The sequence below is a fragment of the Vanessa cardui genome, chromosome 4 (assembly GCF_905220365.1).
Source record: "Vanessa cardui chromosome 4, ilVanCard2.1, whole genome shotgun sequence".
Lineage (NCBI taxonomy): Eukaryota > Metazoa > Arthropoda > Insecta > Lepidoptera > Nymphalidae > Vanessa > Vanessa cardui.
The window spans coordinates 4973434-4992469 of NC_061126.1; the positions used below are offsets into that span (position 1 = coordinate 4973434).

At 32.8% G+C, this 19036-nt stretch overlaps 1 protein-coding gene across 2 annotated transcripts in view; it reads left to right on the forward strand.

Annotated features, from left to right (window-relative positions):
- The window catches only part of LOC124544328 (synaptotagmin-5-like), a 59710-nt gene that overhangs the window by 38589 nt on the left and 2085 nt on the right, over nt 1-19036 (forward strand). For both annotated transcript variants that reach the window (XM_047122827.1, XM_047122828.1), the window contains exons 3-6: nt 1064-1207; nt 12927-13159; nt 17137-17360; nt 18607-18814. In XM_047122827.1, coding sequence (XP_046978783.1) covers nt 1064-1207; nt 12927-13159; nt 17137-17360; nt 18607-18814 — 809 coding nt within the window. The remainder of the gene's footprint in view (nt 1-1063; nt 1208-12926; nt 13160-17136; nt 17361-18606; nt 18815-19036) is intronic.

The following is a 19036-nucleotide window of genomic DNA, read 5'->3' on the forward strand; positions in this document are numbered from 1 at the left end:
CTTTATTTATAATCTAAGTGCAAGAGACTGTATTTCATATATTATTAACCTACCTACTACTAACAAAGTAAGTAAGAATAATTACAGTTGCGTCCCAATATATTTACAACAACGCTATGTTATAATTATTTACAGTATCACTTTGATAGACACAGCGATAATTATTTTATAAACACGAGAACTTAGTTACAAGTCGTCGACTCCGCAAAGTCAATAAATCCTCATTTGTGCAAGGCATTCGCTTCTATAATAGAATTAAACAGATATTATTAAAGGAGCGATAGTAATGATTGAAAATAAGGTAAGATAATAGTCTTCAAAATACAAAATACAAAATACAATATTGTGTAACAACTGTATTATGGGCATCTTTAATTTAACAGGTTAACTGTGACTTTTAAAGTTGTTTTTCCCTATAAATTGGAGCGCTCGAATCTTTTCGTTTTTTTCAAAATATAATATATATAACAGGTGTTAATAAAACAGGTGTTGATGCGATGATGAAATTAAATGTAATAATCATTGGCGGCAAAATTATGTAAATTATTCAAATGATTTATTTTGTGTCAAATAGAATACAATTGTTAAATTAGAATTGAAGTTTGTTGATAACAATTTATTTTACGGTTTTCTTATTTTTTTCTTTTCCAGCCGTTGCACTGCTCTCCAGCCGGCCAGTAACTTTTTTCAGCTCTAAAATTATTATTATTTTTATTTGAACAATTTAGTTAATTGCAATCAAGAATCCTCTTTAATTTTGCGCACATCAACCACTGGAGCTGTTCAAAACGAGCACACGGATTTTATTAATATATAAGATCATCTTCATCAAATCTTGCCTAGTGCTAAATCTCAAAATCTAACCTTCAGCGTAAGAACTATTATCATCTATAAGCATACGCGTAGAAATGTGCTCTTATAATAAAAAGGAATAAGTTTTGGTACGAGGTCAATGACTTTGGCTCTTCGTTACTCGATATTTTTACTTCCTTACCGACAGGAAGTTTAATCAAGTATTTGCGATGTTATGCTATAAATATTCTATAGTAGTCTTTTGTTGCAGGAGATGTTGATACCCAAAGAACAATGTCGGGTGCAACCGCTGAGTGAAAGTCGAACGGCTACTTCGTTGCCTCATGCGAGGCTTGCGCGGACTCCATCCATATCATCTCAAAGCAGCCTTGACAGCGGGACTTCTAGAGCTACTGTAAGTATAACCACAAATTGATTTATTAAGTTACAATGTACTAGCTGGTCTACGCTTGTGGACAATAGCGTGATGTTAATAGACTATGAACCTTCTCGAGAAATCGGCTGTCAAACGCAGAAATATTGAGTGTTAGTTATTAAGATTAATTAATCTTTAAACTATCATTAAAGTACCTGCAAAAAAGTAGTTAGATTAATAAACCAAATTACTTATATCAAGCATATACCTAAACCCTTCACGTTGATCAAAAATATTTGCATCATAATTAATGCCATGTTAATTAACGATTGGAAAATGAAGAACTATGGATTACACTTTACTGTCGATAACGAGGAATTGTAGTTTGTTTTATATAATGTGATGAAAAGAAAAATCTTTTACATTATTTATCATATAATTATTTTCATGTTCATTTATATTTGAAGAACAGTATTTTGTACGTTTGTAGCCGTAGCAACGATGATGACGTTATCAACACCGATTTCAGACTACCGGATATATTATACACACATACACAAGTGTGTATTTCCTACACAAGTGTGGGTGCAAACCCAGGTGCAATTTTTTTCGCTCACTCTCGTAATCGCACGGCAAAACCACGACCGGAAAGAGTTCAGGCGCAAGACCAACTTCACTTTTTTCCGAGGCACGAGAGTGTACACATGCAACTTTTCGATATATTAATTCAATAACTTTATTACAAATAAATAAATCTTTGACATCTTAGTATGGGAGCCAGGAGACCAAAGGGCAACAAAAATTAGACTGCTGTCTCCCACACACGATGGTTATTTTTATTAAGATATATTTAAACTGTCTCTGTCTATAATGTGATTATTACATATTATTATTAGTATCGGTCCGACATGGAGTTCAACCCAGAACCTTGGGATGTCCATTCCTAGTCACTAGACCAATGAGGTAGTCGAAGTAAGTCAGCATATATTTAAAAGCCTTAGTGCTTACCAACTCTTTGAAGATCAGCATCATCAAATCGCAATAAACCTCCAACAAATAAGTACCCTAATTAAAAAGTCATTAAAACAAAGTACTCTAAAGTTCGTTAAGTTGGTAGTTATCTGGATAAAAAACGTAAACGCAATCACGAACTTTGATCGAATGCACGAGATTGAAGTTTTATTTAATAGTGAGTGCTTACTTAGGACTCGTGGAAAAATAGATAAAAACTATTGTTAATAATATATCGTTTTTGTTAAACGTATCTAAGATAAAATATTTATTTAGAACTCTCTACAAGCCCGTCTGTGTAGTAACTCGCTCATAACACATTCTACCGCCAAACAACAATACTCAGTATTTTTTTGGTCCGGTGTGAAGGTTGAATTACAAGCACAAGTGACACAGCATGTAAATAACTACACCCGATGGTGACTTCTTGTCAGCAGATGACCCATTCGCCGATCCACGTACCTATAAAAAATAACTGAAACTCAAAACTTCAGTGGAATTCTTATTTATCGTCCTGACAAGCTCCACAGTTAGACAACTAACTAATGTTGATTTTCCTCGCATTGTATACTTCGGTTACGTTGATTACTATTTATTTTTTCAGTATTATATTTTACAGCATTCTAATTCACATTTCATCTGTTTTCATTCTGTAAAAAGAAACTATGTATAATTTTTTTTAATGCAAGTTCAAGACTCTCTTCGGGATTTTTTTAATAAAATGCTTATATTTAAAATATCGTCACAATATGTTTGCAATATTACTATGTATGTTCACAATTTGTATATGTTTTTGAAAGAAACAGTGACAGTCATTTTATAAGAACGACGAGTAAAGGTAATCCTATAACACCTAGTTTCCGACTTTGCAAAGTAAATATACCCTGTATAGACCGTCTATACCATCCCTGGGGCAACGTCAATACACTCTGGCTTTATTCTTTCCTATAATAAAATTCACCAGTTCTTTTTCAACTTGACTCATATATAATCAACAACAATCATAAATAAGGCATATTGAGCCCAATAAGATTACATTAATGATAAAAAAAGGATTGACATAAACTTTATAATTACAATACTAATGGTTTTAAGCTTAAAAGAATATACAATTTAATAAAAAAGAAGTAAAGTAAAGTAACAGCCTGTAAATTTCCCACTGCTGGCCACCACGCTGTTCCAATGCGGGTTGGTAGAATGCACATGTGGCAGAATTTCGAATAAATTAAACACATGCAGGTTTCCCCAAGATGTTTTCCTTCACCGCCGAGCACAAGATTAATTAATAAAAACCGCAATCATCGTTTAAGATGCACGCGTTCTAACCACTGAGCCATCTCAGCTCTCATGAAAAAAGAAGGTCACCCATAAATAACATAGTACTGAGGAAGAAAATACAAATACTATTATTGACTGGATAACCCATTCTTTTTTTTAATAGTTAAAACTTTGTACTTTGCACAGTAAAATACTTTGATAATATAAACAAATATATATTAATTACTGTAGCTAAACATTTACAAATTTAAAAATGCTTTTATTTCGTATGTTACTGAGTTAAAAATTTAACGTGTATTTATTTATTGTAAAAGCTACACCATCGAACACTTAAACTATTATTTGATGTAGGTAACATATTAACATAATCGAAGTGATACAATTTAAAAATCTTCTGAAAATTAATTACCCAAAGGGATGAAATTTGGAACGAAGATTATATAGTTCGCCCTTTTTTTCATTACTTGAAGTTTTTGTTCATGATTAAAATTAAATTCATCAGCAGGGGGAGAAATTTAATATGATGGTTTTATGGAACAAGAAATTTTCTTAAGTTAAAAGGATGAACATCTGTGTTTAGAAATAAACCCAAAACGTTTTTTTTTTTTTTGGTGGGCTTTAACATTGCTAACACGTCAAGTTTCTTAGTTTAATTATATAGATAGCAGTAATGTATAAATGTATGTCCAACATACCTCCTTATATATAGAGTAGAGTACCAATTTACTTGCAACAGCAGAATTAAAATGAGATGTCAAAAACAGTTTATTTTTCAATTAGCTTATAAAAACCTTAACACAATAATTCTGAATACTTTACTGATTAAATATTTGCTTATCCAGCAAAATAATCATTATTTTAATATAATTTACTCGTTATAAGGTATGTGCATCGCACGAGCAGATTCTCGCATATTGAACGCGCTTAACATACGTGAAAATACCACGAATCACTTCCATAACTTTCATAACCGACAGTCTCGATCGATACGTCGGTATTTAGACCGAAATATGCAATTGTAAATATCAAATACACGGTTATACCAAATGCAATATTGTAAAAAATAATATTATTTAGATATATAAAGTCATTTTTCAAAGTTTTTGTTAATAAGATTGAAAATAAGACATCGTGTTCTGCCAATACTATGTACTTCTTATTTATATTAGATTATTCCTATCTAGAACAGTTTCAAGAAAAGTGACGATCATCGTTTATGACCAAATTGCGTCAAAGAGTGGTACACTTCAATACTTTTGACCATACAGACAATAATATCCAGCTCTAATTATCATTTGTGCTGCAAAAAATTAAATAATTGTTTATAATCCTTGAGATGCATGGTATCCCACACATAATCATCCCACTATCGGGTATCTTCCGTTTGGAGCTTATTTACGTCGCTGATCAATTGCCGGATTGCTTAAATAAGATAATAGAGGAAATCATGAAATCATTGACTACTATGAACAATATAGATATAAGCACTATTGTGAAACAATCAGTATTGCCGTGATTTGAACCCGCAATCTCTAGTCCCGTCCATTGGACAGTGTCAGCTGAATCCTTGAATAAACCTACCTGAAACCTACTTGAATAAAGCATCATATAATAAAATATATAATGACGCCTTTATAAAAATAGCATAAGAACTTAAATTTAAACAAACCATAATGTCAGAATAACTTTCTGTTCGAATATAATATCCAACAATGATGAACGTTTTCTGGTCGTATATTGGAATATTCTGCAACGTATATTGTAACTCATACAATCTACTTCACACAACATCCAATTTTCTCAGCAAGAATCCGAATCCTATCGGGAACGCTCTCGTTAAATTGGAAACAGTGCATAGCAATACGCAGTTTAATATTCTTAGCATTGTCACCCGTTTGATTTAAATTGTGTATACCATGCAATATCCCCCCCCCCCCCCTTTAAGTCTCAATAGCTCAACCAATAGCTAAGTAAGTCTCAATAGATGTTAAAATCGCAGTTACCTATACAAAAAAATAATTGTGTCCATACGAAGGAAATTAGGGAAGGAAAAGGAAAAGGATTTTTTTTAAAGACTAGGAATATCAGAAATACCATAAAATAATATAAAATTGAGCCAAAATGACACTGGGGTTAAAACGCGAGCATATTAACCGATGATTGCGGGTTCAAACCCAGGCAAGCACCGCTGAATATTCATGTGCTTAAATTGTGTTTATAATTCATCTCGTGCTCGGCGGTGAAGAAAAACATCGTGAGGAAACCTTTATGTGTCTAATTTCATAGGAATTCTGCCACATGCGTATTTCATGCGTGGTGGAATATGTTCCAAAACCTTCTCCTCTAGGGGAGAGGAGGCCTTAGCCCAACTGTGGGAAATTTACAGGCTGTTGTTGTTGTTGTTGTAATATAAAATTATGACAAAAATGAAATCACAAATTACGTTCCAAATCGACTCAAAAAGGATGGATTTCTTGGATATAAATAAAGAAAAATATATGCGAACTGTTTAAAAATTAAATTACAGCAATATCTGTCTTGGAAATGCCTCTAGAAAGCCTTTAATATGCAAATATGATAGTTAGGTTCCGTTAGATCCACATATTCTATCCAGGGAGCCATCTTGGCTCTAAGCATAACAATAACACTTATATTCTACTTTCCTCTCTACAGTCGTAAAATAAACTTTAATTAGAATGTTAACCCAACATGAGGTTGATAATTTGTAAAACCAGTCCATAATTAATGCCTATGTAATGAAGGAACATCCCTGTTGTTGTTGTATGTATGTTTTATCATAGAAAACTGGAGTACATACAGGTTACTTCCAAGGACGCTTTAAAACCAGATGAAACCAGATTTTGTTATAATTTTTAGCACTTATTCAGCAAAGACCAACCAAGGGTTTTTCGGTGTATTTGTTTAGAGTTTCTAGAAATTCGTGGTGCAATTAAAATCATCTTTTGTGTTTTTGTCGTTCCAATTTGGATATCGAAGTGAGTTTGTAGAGCGATGAGGGTTTTTTATGTAATCTCTGTTCACTGTTTATATTCTCATATATATATTCATATGTATACAAACTTATTTCTCAAGAATATAGCTATACATAAGAATACAAAATATTTTACATATTCTCCAGTTTGCCTTAGACTGCGTAAATTTATTTAGGCCGTACTTTATTTGTCCAATAATATATCCCTTTGGTAGCGAATTTGCATATATTGTTTCGTAAAACTGAAATTTAGCGTATTATTTTAAAGAAAATCCTTTTAAAACTGGAATGATAACATGTGTGTCGTCCTTATGGTACCTTGATAACATTTTATACTGAAACGAATTGAAGCTATTCAACAGAAAATACGGTAGAACATGTGAAAGGTTCATTAACAATTGATACCAAGAATATGTAAAAAAACATTCGTGTAAAGCACTTGTTACGGGAAGAACATTCCTTTGAAAAAATGCTTTAAATGGTCGAAATGCTGTGTGCGAAGGAAAGGTCAAAGGATAAATGTAAACATCAAAGTAGGTACGTTTTTGAAACGAACTCTGATGACTTTGTCGTACGGAAAACGGCTTTTTTTAACAAAAATACTGGCTTCGCATTTCGACGTATTCTGTTTTTTCCCATCCATCTCTTTGGACATAGTATACGCGTATAGACAGGCACGATGTAAATATACTTTATTCATGTAGGCTCTGGCACTTTTCAAATGGTCATGTTACAAGATTATACTAATTTTAGTAACATTATAAACTAACGATCCGTCCCGACTTTGCACGGGTTACTAAATATTCTACGGAGTTTGTTTACTTACGACATCACATTAAAAACATTTAAAATTATCAGTTTATCTTTACTCTATTGATTATTTAATACATAAAAAAAATAGATGTTTACTTACGACATCACATTAAAAACATTTAAAATTATCAGTTTATCTTTACTCTATTGATTATTTAATACATAAAAAAATCTTCCTCTTGAACTCTGTGTATTAAAAAAAATCGCATCAAAATCCGTTGCGTAATTTTAAAGATCTAAGCTTTAATTGGGACAGACAACAGTGACTTTGTTTTTTACTAAGTAATGATGATGATGGGAAATTGTAATTCAACCATAAAAAAAGGGCTTCAAAAATTTGTAATGAAATTTTGGAACCGATTTTACCATCTAAATTCTACTGGAAACTCAAAATTATATCAATTAAATAGCAAAGACCATACCACGGGGCCAAGATTTATACAATAACTATTTTTAATTCATATCTGTATATATTTAAGCATTTAATGATATTAATTCTTATATTAATAAATACCATGTGAACTACTTCTGTAATTATACGATTAATGGCTGGATTACATAATATATTTATGTGAATAGTACGCACTTCCATTACATCACACAATTGTTTAGTCAGAAAACAATGAATTTCGTATATGAAGCCTCGCACTAACGGAATTCGTGATGAGAACAAAACGCAGCACACGGAACACACCGCTTCACTCTCATCACAAGCAGGGAATACAAATGTACTATTTATTCGATTCACTCTGTTTGATTCAGGTATCATTTTACCGAATAGGCTTCACTTTGTAGTACTTTTAAGTCACAGAAATAATCATAAATATGAATTTGTTAAGAACAACACTTAATGTAACACAACAACAGCCTGTAAATTCCCACTGCTGGGCTAAAGGCCTCCTCTCCCTTTAAAGATAAGGTTTGGGACATATTCCACCACGCTGTTCCAATGCGGGTTGGTGGAATACACATGTGGCAGAATTTCTATGAAATTAGACACATAAAGGTTTCCTCACGATGTTTTCCTTCACCGCAGAGCACGAGATAAATTATAAAGACAAACTAAGCACATGAATCAGCGGTGCTTGCCTGGGTTTGAACCCTCAATCATCGGTTCAGATGCACGCGTTCTAACCACTGGGCCATCTCTGCTCTTAATAAAATAAAAAAGTCATCCTATGAAAATATTTTTATTTCCTTGTTCAAGTTGATCAAGACTATTTAATGCATTTCGAAATTATAACGAATGTTTACCTGATTAAAAAGAAGTGTTTTAACTATATTCTTCATCATTACATATTATAAAACAAAGTCGCTTAGATCTTTAAAATTATGCAACGGATTTTGATGCGGTTTTTTTGCGATTCGAGAGAAATGTTTTTGTATATAATACTTGGGCAATATAGTAAATAAATACTGATAACTTTAGAAGTTTCTATTGTGATGTATTAAAAAAAATTCTATCGCATATTTAGTATCAGCATTGGACCCGTGTGTAGCTGGGGCCTGGAGGCTAGTAGTTTTATAGAATATTATGCATAAATCTTATGCAATAATTTTCTAATATTCCCTAGTGATAATAAAATATTACAGAAAACTTAAAAGTGAAAATTAAGTCACATTTAAAAAACGAATAACTACGCGATTTTAATATACAGGTCGATAAATATTATCCTTTATAAATATATAACAATGAGGACCTTAACCGCGATCAAACCTTTTTTATTTCACCCGACGTTTCGAGAGAAAGGACGGAGGTCGTGTTGGGGTTAAAAGTAATTATGATTACCACCTGTACTGATCACAACTGAATGTTCCATAATTATAATTAATAATTAACAGCCTGTTAACGTTCTACTGGGCAAAGGCCTCCTGTCCCTTTTGTAGAGAGGGTTTAGAGCTTATTCCATCACGCTGCTCCAATGCGGGTTAGTGGATGACAGCTCCATCCGACCTCAAAGAGTTCACCTCTATTATACTTCTACTGTGTATATATTTTGTTATTGTTCTAATATATGCGAATACATTACACTCATACTGCCGGACCTTGCGAACATTGTTTGGTTAAACTCTAATAAAATATTTAAAATAGATAACAAGCTTCGCCAAAGTTTAAACTGTTCTATAAATATTGTAATACAAAATCTAATGTATGTAGATGTACTTAAGTAGGTACCTAATGTAGGGATGATTACCATAGTATTATAAAAGTTGTAGTAAGTCAATAAAATTTACGATAACTTTTTAGAAAGACGTCATTTCAAATACATTTACGAAGATTTCGTATTGAAGATTGAATCACTATATAGTTTTGATGTGATCTGAAATACTGCTTTACATTATTACTATATTGATATGTTTCAAAAATTCTATGAAGTATTCCTTATTTTAAAAGTTCCAAGTTTATATTCTCCTGTCTCGCACGGAAAGAACGTTCGCCTTGCACCTGAATCGTCTACTGTTTTTAAAGAGTCCGACTACATTTTATTTTGGTATAGAAGCTTTATACTGTCTATACTATTTTTTGCCTTCGAACCTCTTCATAACATTACTTTGTCTTCGTAAATTTTGATCTGGTTCAAAGGTAAGGACTTCTGAGTTACCAGTATGGGCGGTGCATTGACGAAATAAGAAAATTTTATTACAGCGGAAATGCTTGTGGGTTCTGTTTATCGGGCGACCACGCTGCCAGTCCTTTCAAAATTACACTTATAATAATAACTACCAAAGGACAAAAATCTCTTTTGTTATATTTTATCTTTATACGAGTGATTGATAATGATTATATCAGCATGGCATTAGGTTGTATAGCGCATGAAACATTTAATAGTGAAAAGCACGCGACCCGCCGACTTCCATTGTCAAAGGTAACAATTGCCTGCGCTGAAATTATATCGTTTTGTTTCGGTAATTTAGTCTTGTAGTGGGAATTATACCAGTTTCAAAACTAATCTGATTTTAAGTCTATTATTTATTTGACACAGATACGCTGGTTTATTCTTGTATTGTAGTGATATTAAGTACTATTCCACATTAATCAATGCTCTCAATTTTATACAAGGACTAATCATAGGAGACTATTTACTAAAACAGTTAAAATAAATGTCGACGGATACTAATTACCAAAATTTCAGATATGTCAATAAAATATGAAATTCATCAATAAATAAAATTTTAACAAAAAGAAAAACCGACTTCAAACAAAACACTATTTTAAAACAAATAAAAATGTACTAAAAAGTAATAAAAATAATTGCGTATTCAACATATTTTTTAGAGTCTTCCTAAGTTAAATGAAATGAAAAATATTAGACTACTTAAAAGTCGATTAACGATTATATCATGTAGTTATAATTATTGGTATATTTGGAGCCGGTGTCAGCCATGGTGCCCTTGCCCCAACAATCAAAAGAAAGAAGCGATACGAGCCCCTTGATTGATCCAGTATATTATTGTGTAAAAGGTAATTTGTAAAAAACATATTTGTTAAAGTATTCTCGTATTGTTTTTGATAGATATACTGTAGGGTTTTATTGGCTGACACCGACTCCAAATATAACAATAATTATAACTACATGATATAATCGTTAATCGACTTTTAAGTAGTCTAATATTTTTCATTTCATTTAACTTAGGAAGACTCTAAAAAATATGTTGAATACGCAATTATTTTTATTACTTTTTAGTACATTTTTATTTGTTTTAAAATAGTGTTTTGTTTGAAGTCGGTTTTTCTTTTTGTTAAAATTTTATTTATTTTTTGATTTTAAGTGAGGCTGATGTAGACTAACATTTTTTTCTTAATATGGATATATATATTAAGCGTGCCGTTTATATGAATCAGAAACTACTTCAGGAACAATTTCAAAAGAAACTTTCGAATAAAGCAAAAATAGACTTTCGAAAATGCGGCTTGAATACGTCATGCGGCATAAACTACAAGGTACCACCCTTCAATGAGCTGTAATCGACCTCAGTAAAATAACTTTGCAAAAGAGCTATTCGTATGCTATGTCGTACATCATATGACATCACATCATATACACAAAATTTAATGAAAGACAGAAAGAAATTCTGCCCCAAATCGCACCCTAACTGTAAGCCGTTTAGGAGTTCCGTCAATACATAGTATAAAACAAAGTCGCTTTCTCTGTCCCTATATCTTTAAAACTACGCAACGGATTTTGATGCGTTTTTTTTTAATAGATAGTGTAATTCAAGGGGAAGGTTTGTGTATATAATAAATGAACAATATAGTAAAGAAACACTGACAATTTAAGAAGTTTGCAATGTGATGTCGTAAATAAACAAATTCTTTAGTACATTTAGTATCAGTATTGCACCCGTGAGAAGTCGGGGCGGGTCGCTAGTTGATTATAATATTCGATTATGACAATTACATGAACATAACCACGTTCCGGAAGGTGATTCAAATATCCAAGTAACCCATAAATTAAAGATTCGACCGAGTATTGCTAACGTGCTCCTCAGAATTGTTCCGTTCCCTCCCGTTCCCTTAATTTGTCATAGATCCTGTGCTCAGAACCTTACCAAACTTTCACCAAACTACCCTTAAAGTATATCCTTTATAATAAAAAAAGAATCATCGAAATTGGTTAACGTGATTTTGAGTTATTCACCTATTTGTCGCGCATATACATAATGCAAATTTAAGACTTATGACGTTTTCATACGGATACCATCATCGGAAAAAAATTAAAAAAAAATGGGACCCCACGGGAAGCATTACCTTTCAAACAAAAAAAAAATTATCAAAATCGGTCCACCCAGTAAAAAGTTATGAGGTAACAAACATAAAAAAAAAAAAAAAAAAAAAAAATACAGACGAATTGATAACCTCCTCCTTTTTGAAGTCGGTTGAAAACGCAACTGACACACGCACAAATATATTTCCACCGTGACAACCTAAGATGAATCCCCCTGGTTTTTTTGATGACGTCACTTCCTTGACCACCTCACTCAATTTTCGTTCAACATTAGTAAACATATTAATTATATAATATTATAAATTAACACCTCTTATCATTCCCCAGTTAATTACGTTTTGTATTAATCATATCACGTTAAATTTGCACTAATTAAGAGTAAATTGTATAACGTTATGAGAGATTAATCAATTACCTCCACTATCGTGTATTAACCGCTAATGATGTTTGCAATGACAATTAGAATGGATAAGTGGAATCGAAAACCATAATCAACAAAAGCCTCTTATGATATGCATTTGCAGTAAACAAAAAAATAAATAGAACAATAAACAGTAAACAGATTCAGATATATTTTTAAAACGACATATACGTTAATTTAAAATCAATTATATTTTTCTTAATACAACGACGGTACGATCCGATCATTTTGTTTTATTCCCAAAGTGTACAATGAATTGTGAAGTTTTCTTAACCAATCGTGACGTTAATTTGGATTATATTTATTGTGTTCATAGCACTTAAATAAGCTATAATGAATAACTTCTTAAACTTTATACAGAATAAACATCATTCTAAATTACAAAAATAGTAGTTTTCTCTTTTAGGTAAATTAAAATTAATCGCAACCAAATAGATACACTCAATAATATTTAATTATACCAGGTTTATTTTATATATAATATACGTTTAATGTAAAACAAACAACTTATTACAGAGTCACCGCGGCTCATCTCCAGCAATACGCACATTTGCTCCCGACGGGCGAACTCTGGAAGCGGGAGTTACTGGAGTGCCGCGGTCCCCATCGCCGCTACGAGCTGCCTCTCTGGATGTCAGAGCGGCACCTCTCGCCCACGGCTCACTCGCTTCGTTAGCTGATTCCCCCGCACCACCAAGCCCCCGACATGTACCACCGAGATGTCTGTCTCCCCTGCTGGTGCCACCAAGGTCTGTTCGATTTACTTATTGCTTGTGTTTGATTAGTAGTAGTATTAGACGGTAATAAGGTTTTGAGCACGGATGTGGATGGATATAGAGTTAGGGAAAGAAAGAATGTTACTTATGAGATGACATCCGAAAAAGAGGTATATAAGGAGAAGACATGCTGCGCCGACCCCAAGTAAAATTGGGATAAGGGCAGGAGGATGATGATAGTATTAGTCGGTTTTGATTGTATACATTTTATAAAATTCTACTTCGTAATGGCCTAAATTTTGTAAAGCCACGAATAATTTGTTATCATTTACAGGATATTTATACTGTATGTTCGAATTGCTTATGTCTTTGATCCTATTGTTATATATATATCCGTATAATGACATATAATAAGTCCGAACATTTATGAATAGCGAGTAACTTTATTCATATTATATTAATACTGTAGTTTTTACTCTACTCAAAATAGCAGCAAGGTTTGCCAAAAGCGTACTTAACTAAACTAACGTAAATTTCAATGATAATAGTACCCTTTGATTATACTAGAGAAGTAGTTTCACTAAGGTATTCTATAACCTACCCTATAACTACTCACTTCTGTGCTTACACTTAAAATGAAAAATAAATGTTTCTCTGAACAATGGATACGACTTCATAAATAATAGAAAATGCAATCTGGAAATAAATGTAATGGAATTCAATAGTTTTTAAAAGGTTTCATATGTTCTACAGATGTGGAGTTGGTGCCACTTCACGTAGCATACTTTATTTAAACCATATTATTTAACTATACAAGTCAAAGGGAGAGCGTATATAAAATATAAAGTTCCATTTGTTCTCTTGGATGAAGATTGTTAACTATTAGCTGTGCCCGCGACTTCGTACGAATGGAATTTATAAAAAAGTTATTGTACAGTTCTCAGATTTTACTATAAACATATTAATTCTGTATTAGGCAGATTTTTAATATTACGTCATTGGTGGTGCACCCGACATAACGGCATCATAGTCGCTAAGGCTATGCTCGGTACTGACATTGGTTTTGGTCATTGCAGACTTTATTATAATTTTATATATAATTCTAAAGTAGCCTAATCACATCAGCTATCTGCCAGTGAATGTCCGGTCTAAATCGGTCCAGCCGGGCTAGCCGAAACAAACAGACGACAAACATAAATTTAAAAAATGTTGTTTTGATATATATGTACCGTGTATACATACATAAACATTTAGTAAAAAGTGGTTATTTTTATATTACAAAGAAACCTTCAATATTTTTTGTGTCAACACAAAAAAAATTGAAGGTTTAAGAAGACAACACAAAAAAAAATTAAGAAATTATCAATAATTTCTTCCTTTTTTGAAATAGGCTACAATATAAGTATATAGGACGCACGCGAATCCGTGGGCACATCTAGTTATAAATTATAGAATGAAATATGACTTCATTTTATTGATATTTATATAATAACCAAATATATACTTGTTTTTAATATGAAATAAAAGTATAAATAAATAAAAGCACGACGAAGAGTGAAATAAAGATAAGTCATGGATTTGGGACATCGTGCATATCACTCGATATCTTTGCGGATTGTGAATCCATTTTAATAAACCTAGTTCATCCCAGTGGGATGGTGTCGTATCAATTTACAGGTAAAAACAGCAACATAAGTAGATTTTGATTGATTTGATTTCCTTGTCATTTTAGTAAGTATAACTGATGTATTTATGATGTATTTTGCTTAATAAACATGATTATTAAATAAAATCAATAATTATTATTAAGCAAAGCGAAAAAAAAATAGCATTGTTTAGGTTTTGTATAAATTTTATACAGACAAAGAATATAGTAAACTATATTCTTATATATAGTCTGTATAAAATTTATACAAAACCTAAACAATGCCAGTGTCATATAAGCATTTAATTTTTAAAATGCAATGTAACTTTGTGCAAAAGCGCTCTCGATTTTCTTGATTAATTTCACCTAATGAATAAATGTAACTTTTAGAATGGTATAATACAAGTGTAATAATTTTCCGAATAATCAAAAGATACTTTTATTATAAATATAAAGTGTTTACAGCGAAGCCGGTCGAGGTCAATGATATTTGGTTTGAAAACTTAATGTTATTTAAAAATATATTTATAAGTTAATGGTCGCAAGCTAGATTTCCATGTGGTAAGATATTTTTTTATCTTCCTCTACGTTATACTCGGCGCCCTAGATCTCGGAAATCTGATCTACGACAAATTTATCTCGCTAACCGAATCTTTACCGCACCCGATGTGTGTCCCTCTAGCTTAACCATCTGCTATTTACCTACTGATGCTTTGCAAAATCTGAAATAATTTGTCGAGTTTTTAAAAAAAAGAAAAATCTATTGATTTAACCCTTATATTAAATTACAAGTTTGTATCAAAAGTATTTTACTATTTACGACTTATTTTACGATTTTTATTCTGAATTATGATATATAATAAATATATATCTCTCTCAGCTTCGTCCACTATATTCCAACTTAGATGAGAATCTCCAACCCCTTTGCGACGTTGATGGAAGCCAGATTAATTTATAAAATAATTAACATACACTGAAACATGTGCTATAAATCTGAATAATAACACTTTACTTGTAAAACTTAGGATTTAAAACGTCACGTAGATTGTTCTATATTGTCATTCGGAATTGTACGTCAAATATTATGTTCAAAATTTGACACGCAAAAGTCCCCGCTCCGAGAATCAATCTCAGGCGGGCGTGTCCCGCACAAATTGATAAAACTCAATTTACCCACCCGGGCCTTCTTCTGACACTCCGAACTCATTACTTTCTGCCAACAGGCTATCTGTGCTCATGAAATTATTTAATGCTATCTATAATCACTTTACGTAGGATACTGTTCAACATTTTTGTCATAAACATCCTTATAACACTCCTAGGATATGTCGAATAAAGTAATTCAATTCAACGCTTAACAAAACAAAAATGTTGGTTTATTTTAAAGAAATGATATTTATCAAAAACAAATTTATTAAGTTTTAAAAACAAAAACAAACCTGTCTTTAATAATTTACCTGAACAGAACACTTCAAAACAATATTTTAATTAATGACGGAATCCTTTTGTAAAATTAAAAAAAAATGACAATCAACTCTCACATATAAATACACCATTAAAAAAACTAAACACACGTCCAAATATTTTTCTGAACCAAAGCTTCATACTTATGATAAAAAATGGGGAGAATTTCGGCTTTAGTTTAAAATTTTAATTTTCAATCAGATACTTAGGTATAAATTGTCAACAGAGGTCACGACTGCGAGTTACATTCGCTGAATTATTAACCACTTCGTTGACACCAAGTATCTAGGTACATTATTAACTTGGTGAAATATGTATTTTCGAGTCCCATGGGTGCGTTTAATATTTAAGGTTACATTACGAGTTGATGATATAGGATGCCGGGATGTAACTCGTTTACGAACATAAATGTACATATCACACAAGTCCATACTTGAGTAGAGAATGAATGTACACTGAGTTGATAAAATCTGGCTCCGTAGTATGTTCAAATTATCTTTAATATTGTATTGTGAAGCTTAAAGTATTATTAAATCTATCTTTTGTAACCCCATCGCAAATTCTAAACGAAAGAACCGAGTTTCATATCGCACTTTCATTGAAAGGTGACTTTAGTGAGTGTTAGTGTTTTTAGCTTTAATTACAACTCTTTTCTTTTCTAATGAGACACTTGCACTAGTCTTAACGGTTCAAAATTTAGCTTCTTGTAACTTCAATATTATTACTATAGTAAAGCCAAGCCTTATCTAATGCTGCGGCTTCACCTGACAGCATAATACCCAACTTCTCGCCAGGGAAATAAAGACTATTGTGTAGTATTTAAAATCTTTTGTATGGTCTCAAAAAACAATTGACATGGGTTTTTAATATTGTATTTAAGTTTATTTTTCCTGCGTTTCAGACGGATAGACCGAAGCAACTCCTTAGTGGAAAGTAGCAGTGGCGTACCTCTGAGTCCTGGTGCCACTATCAGCGCCCTGGGAGCTCTTCAGCCGGATCTCTACACTAAGCGGGAAGCCCCTCTCGTTATTGAGCTAGAGGGAGCCGGACCTTCGCTGGGAAGAATCCACTTACGTTTGAAATACGATTTCGATAGATCCGATTTCGAAGTCCATTTGATTGAAGGTATACCTAAATACACTACTATTTTTGTTTTCGAATTTAAAAGGCGTCTTTATTTTGTTTACCTCCTTCTCAAAAAGGATGAAAGCGTTAACACCGATTCTTACTTTTGAATAATTTAGTCTCTTATTTTAGCACTTTGTTTCAGTAGTCATGCGCTTATAATAAAATGGTTTACTATTTATGTATTTTTAAAGTATCTGTGATGTACACATAATTGTTAATAGTAAAGTAGTAAAGTAAAGTATCAGCCTGGTAAACTGGTTTCCCACTGCTGGGCTAAGGCCTCCTCTCCCATTAAGGAGAGAGTTTGAAACATATTCTACCACGCTGTTCCAATGCGGGTTGGTGGAATGCACATGTGGAATTTCGATGAAATTATACACATACAGGTTTCCCTTCACCGCCGAGCACGAGATGAATTATAAACACATATATATATATATAGTGGTGCTTGCCTGGTTTTGAACCCGAAATTATCGGTTAAGATGCACGCGTTCTAACCACTGGGCCATCTCAGCTCTATATTTGTTAATAGGTCTGTTCCAAAATAAAGAAAGAAAGTGAAGTAGCCTGCGTACAAAGTCTCCTCTCTTACGAGAGACGGTTGGGATCAAATTTGACCACGCCGCTCTAAGGTGGATACCTATAGGAAGATAGACCCGTGTTTATGTTGTACATATTGTTATGACGTGGTTCCCTCAGGATGTTTAGCACACGAAAATTAAATTGTGCTTGCTCGAGTGTGAAGTGATAAGGAGCCTAAGGGCGGTCATCTAAGGGCGATATAACTGCCTCGCCTGTGACGTAATAATCTAAGAATCGTTTTTAATAATTTACTATAGATACTAAAATAGTGGTAATTGTAGGACGTAACGTCTTAATTTCAAACGTTGGTGGCTTATTTTTGTTTATGGGTGGTTATGACCATTTATAATCAGGCCTTTTTATTATAAAAAAATGTGCCTCAGCCATGATAAGAACTGATAACCATTCGCCTAAGATTCCGTATTAAGTATTCGCCTGTAGTTTTTACAAAGTTACATGAAACGGTCATATTGATTGCGGTAATATTGGTTCGATTGTGTTATTTGCGTAAAAGAAATTTATTTAATAATAATCCGTAAAATTAGCGATATTGCGCAGTTATGTTAAGTTCTTCTCACTCATTATAATAAAGACCTATGCTTCTAGCCCTAAACCTACTAGTAGCCCTGATATGTAAAGGTTTTGTTATTGTCACTTCTAGCACATGACCTCGCCGGCTACGAAGCAGGAGGTTTCAACGATCCTTACGTAAGAGTGAGCTTGTTGCCCGAAGTGGACACCCGTGTACGACAAACACCCGTTCATAGAAACCAAGCGAACCCCTTCTTCGACCAGCATTTCAAGTTTCCGGTGTCCCATGACGAACTCACCGATAAGACACTCCTGCTTCAGGTCTTTGATTATGACAGGTAAAACCAATTAATTTATAAATTAATAATAATAGCCTGTAATTTTCTCACGGCTAGGCTGAGGCCACCTCGTCTTTTGGGGAGAAGGTTAGGAGCATATTCCACACCGGTGCTCCAATGAATGTTGGTGGTGGTGGCAGGATTTTGTTGAAATTAGACACATGCAGGTTTCCTCGCTATGTTTTTCTTCACCACCTTGATTGAGATGAACTAAAAACACAT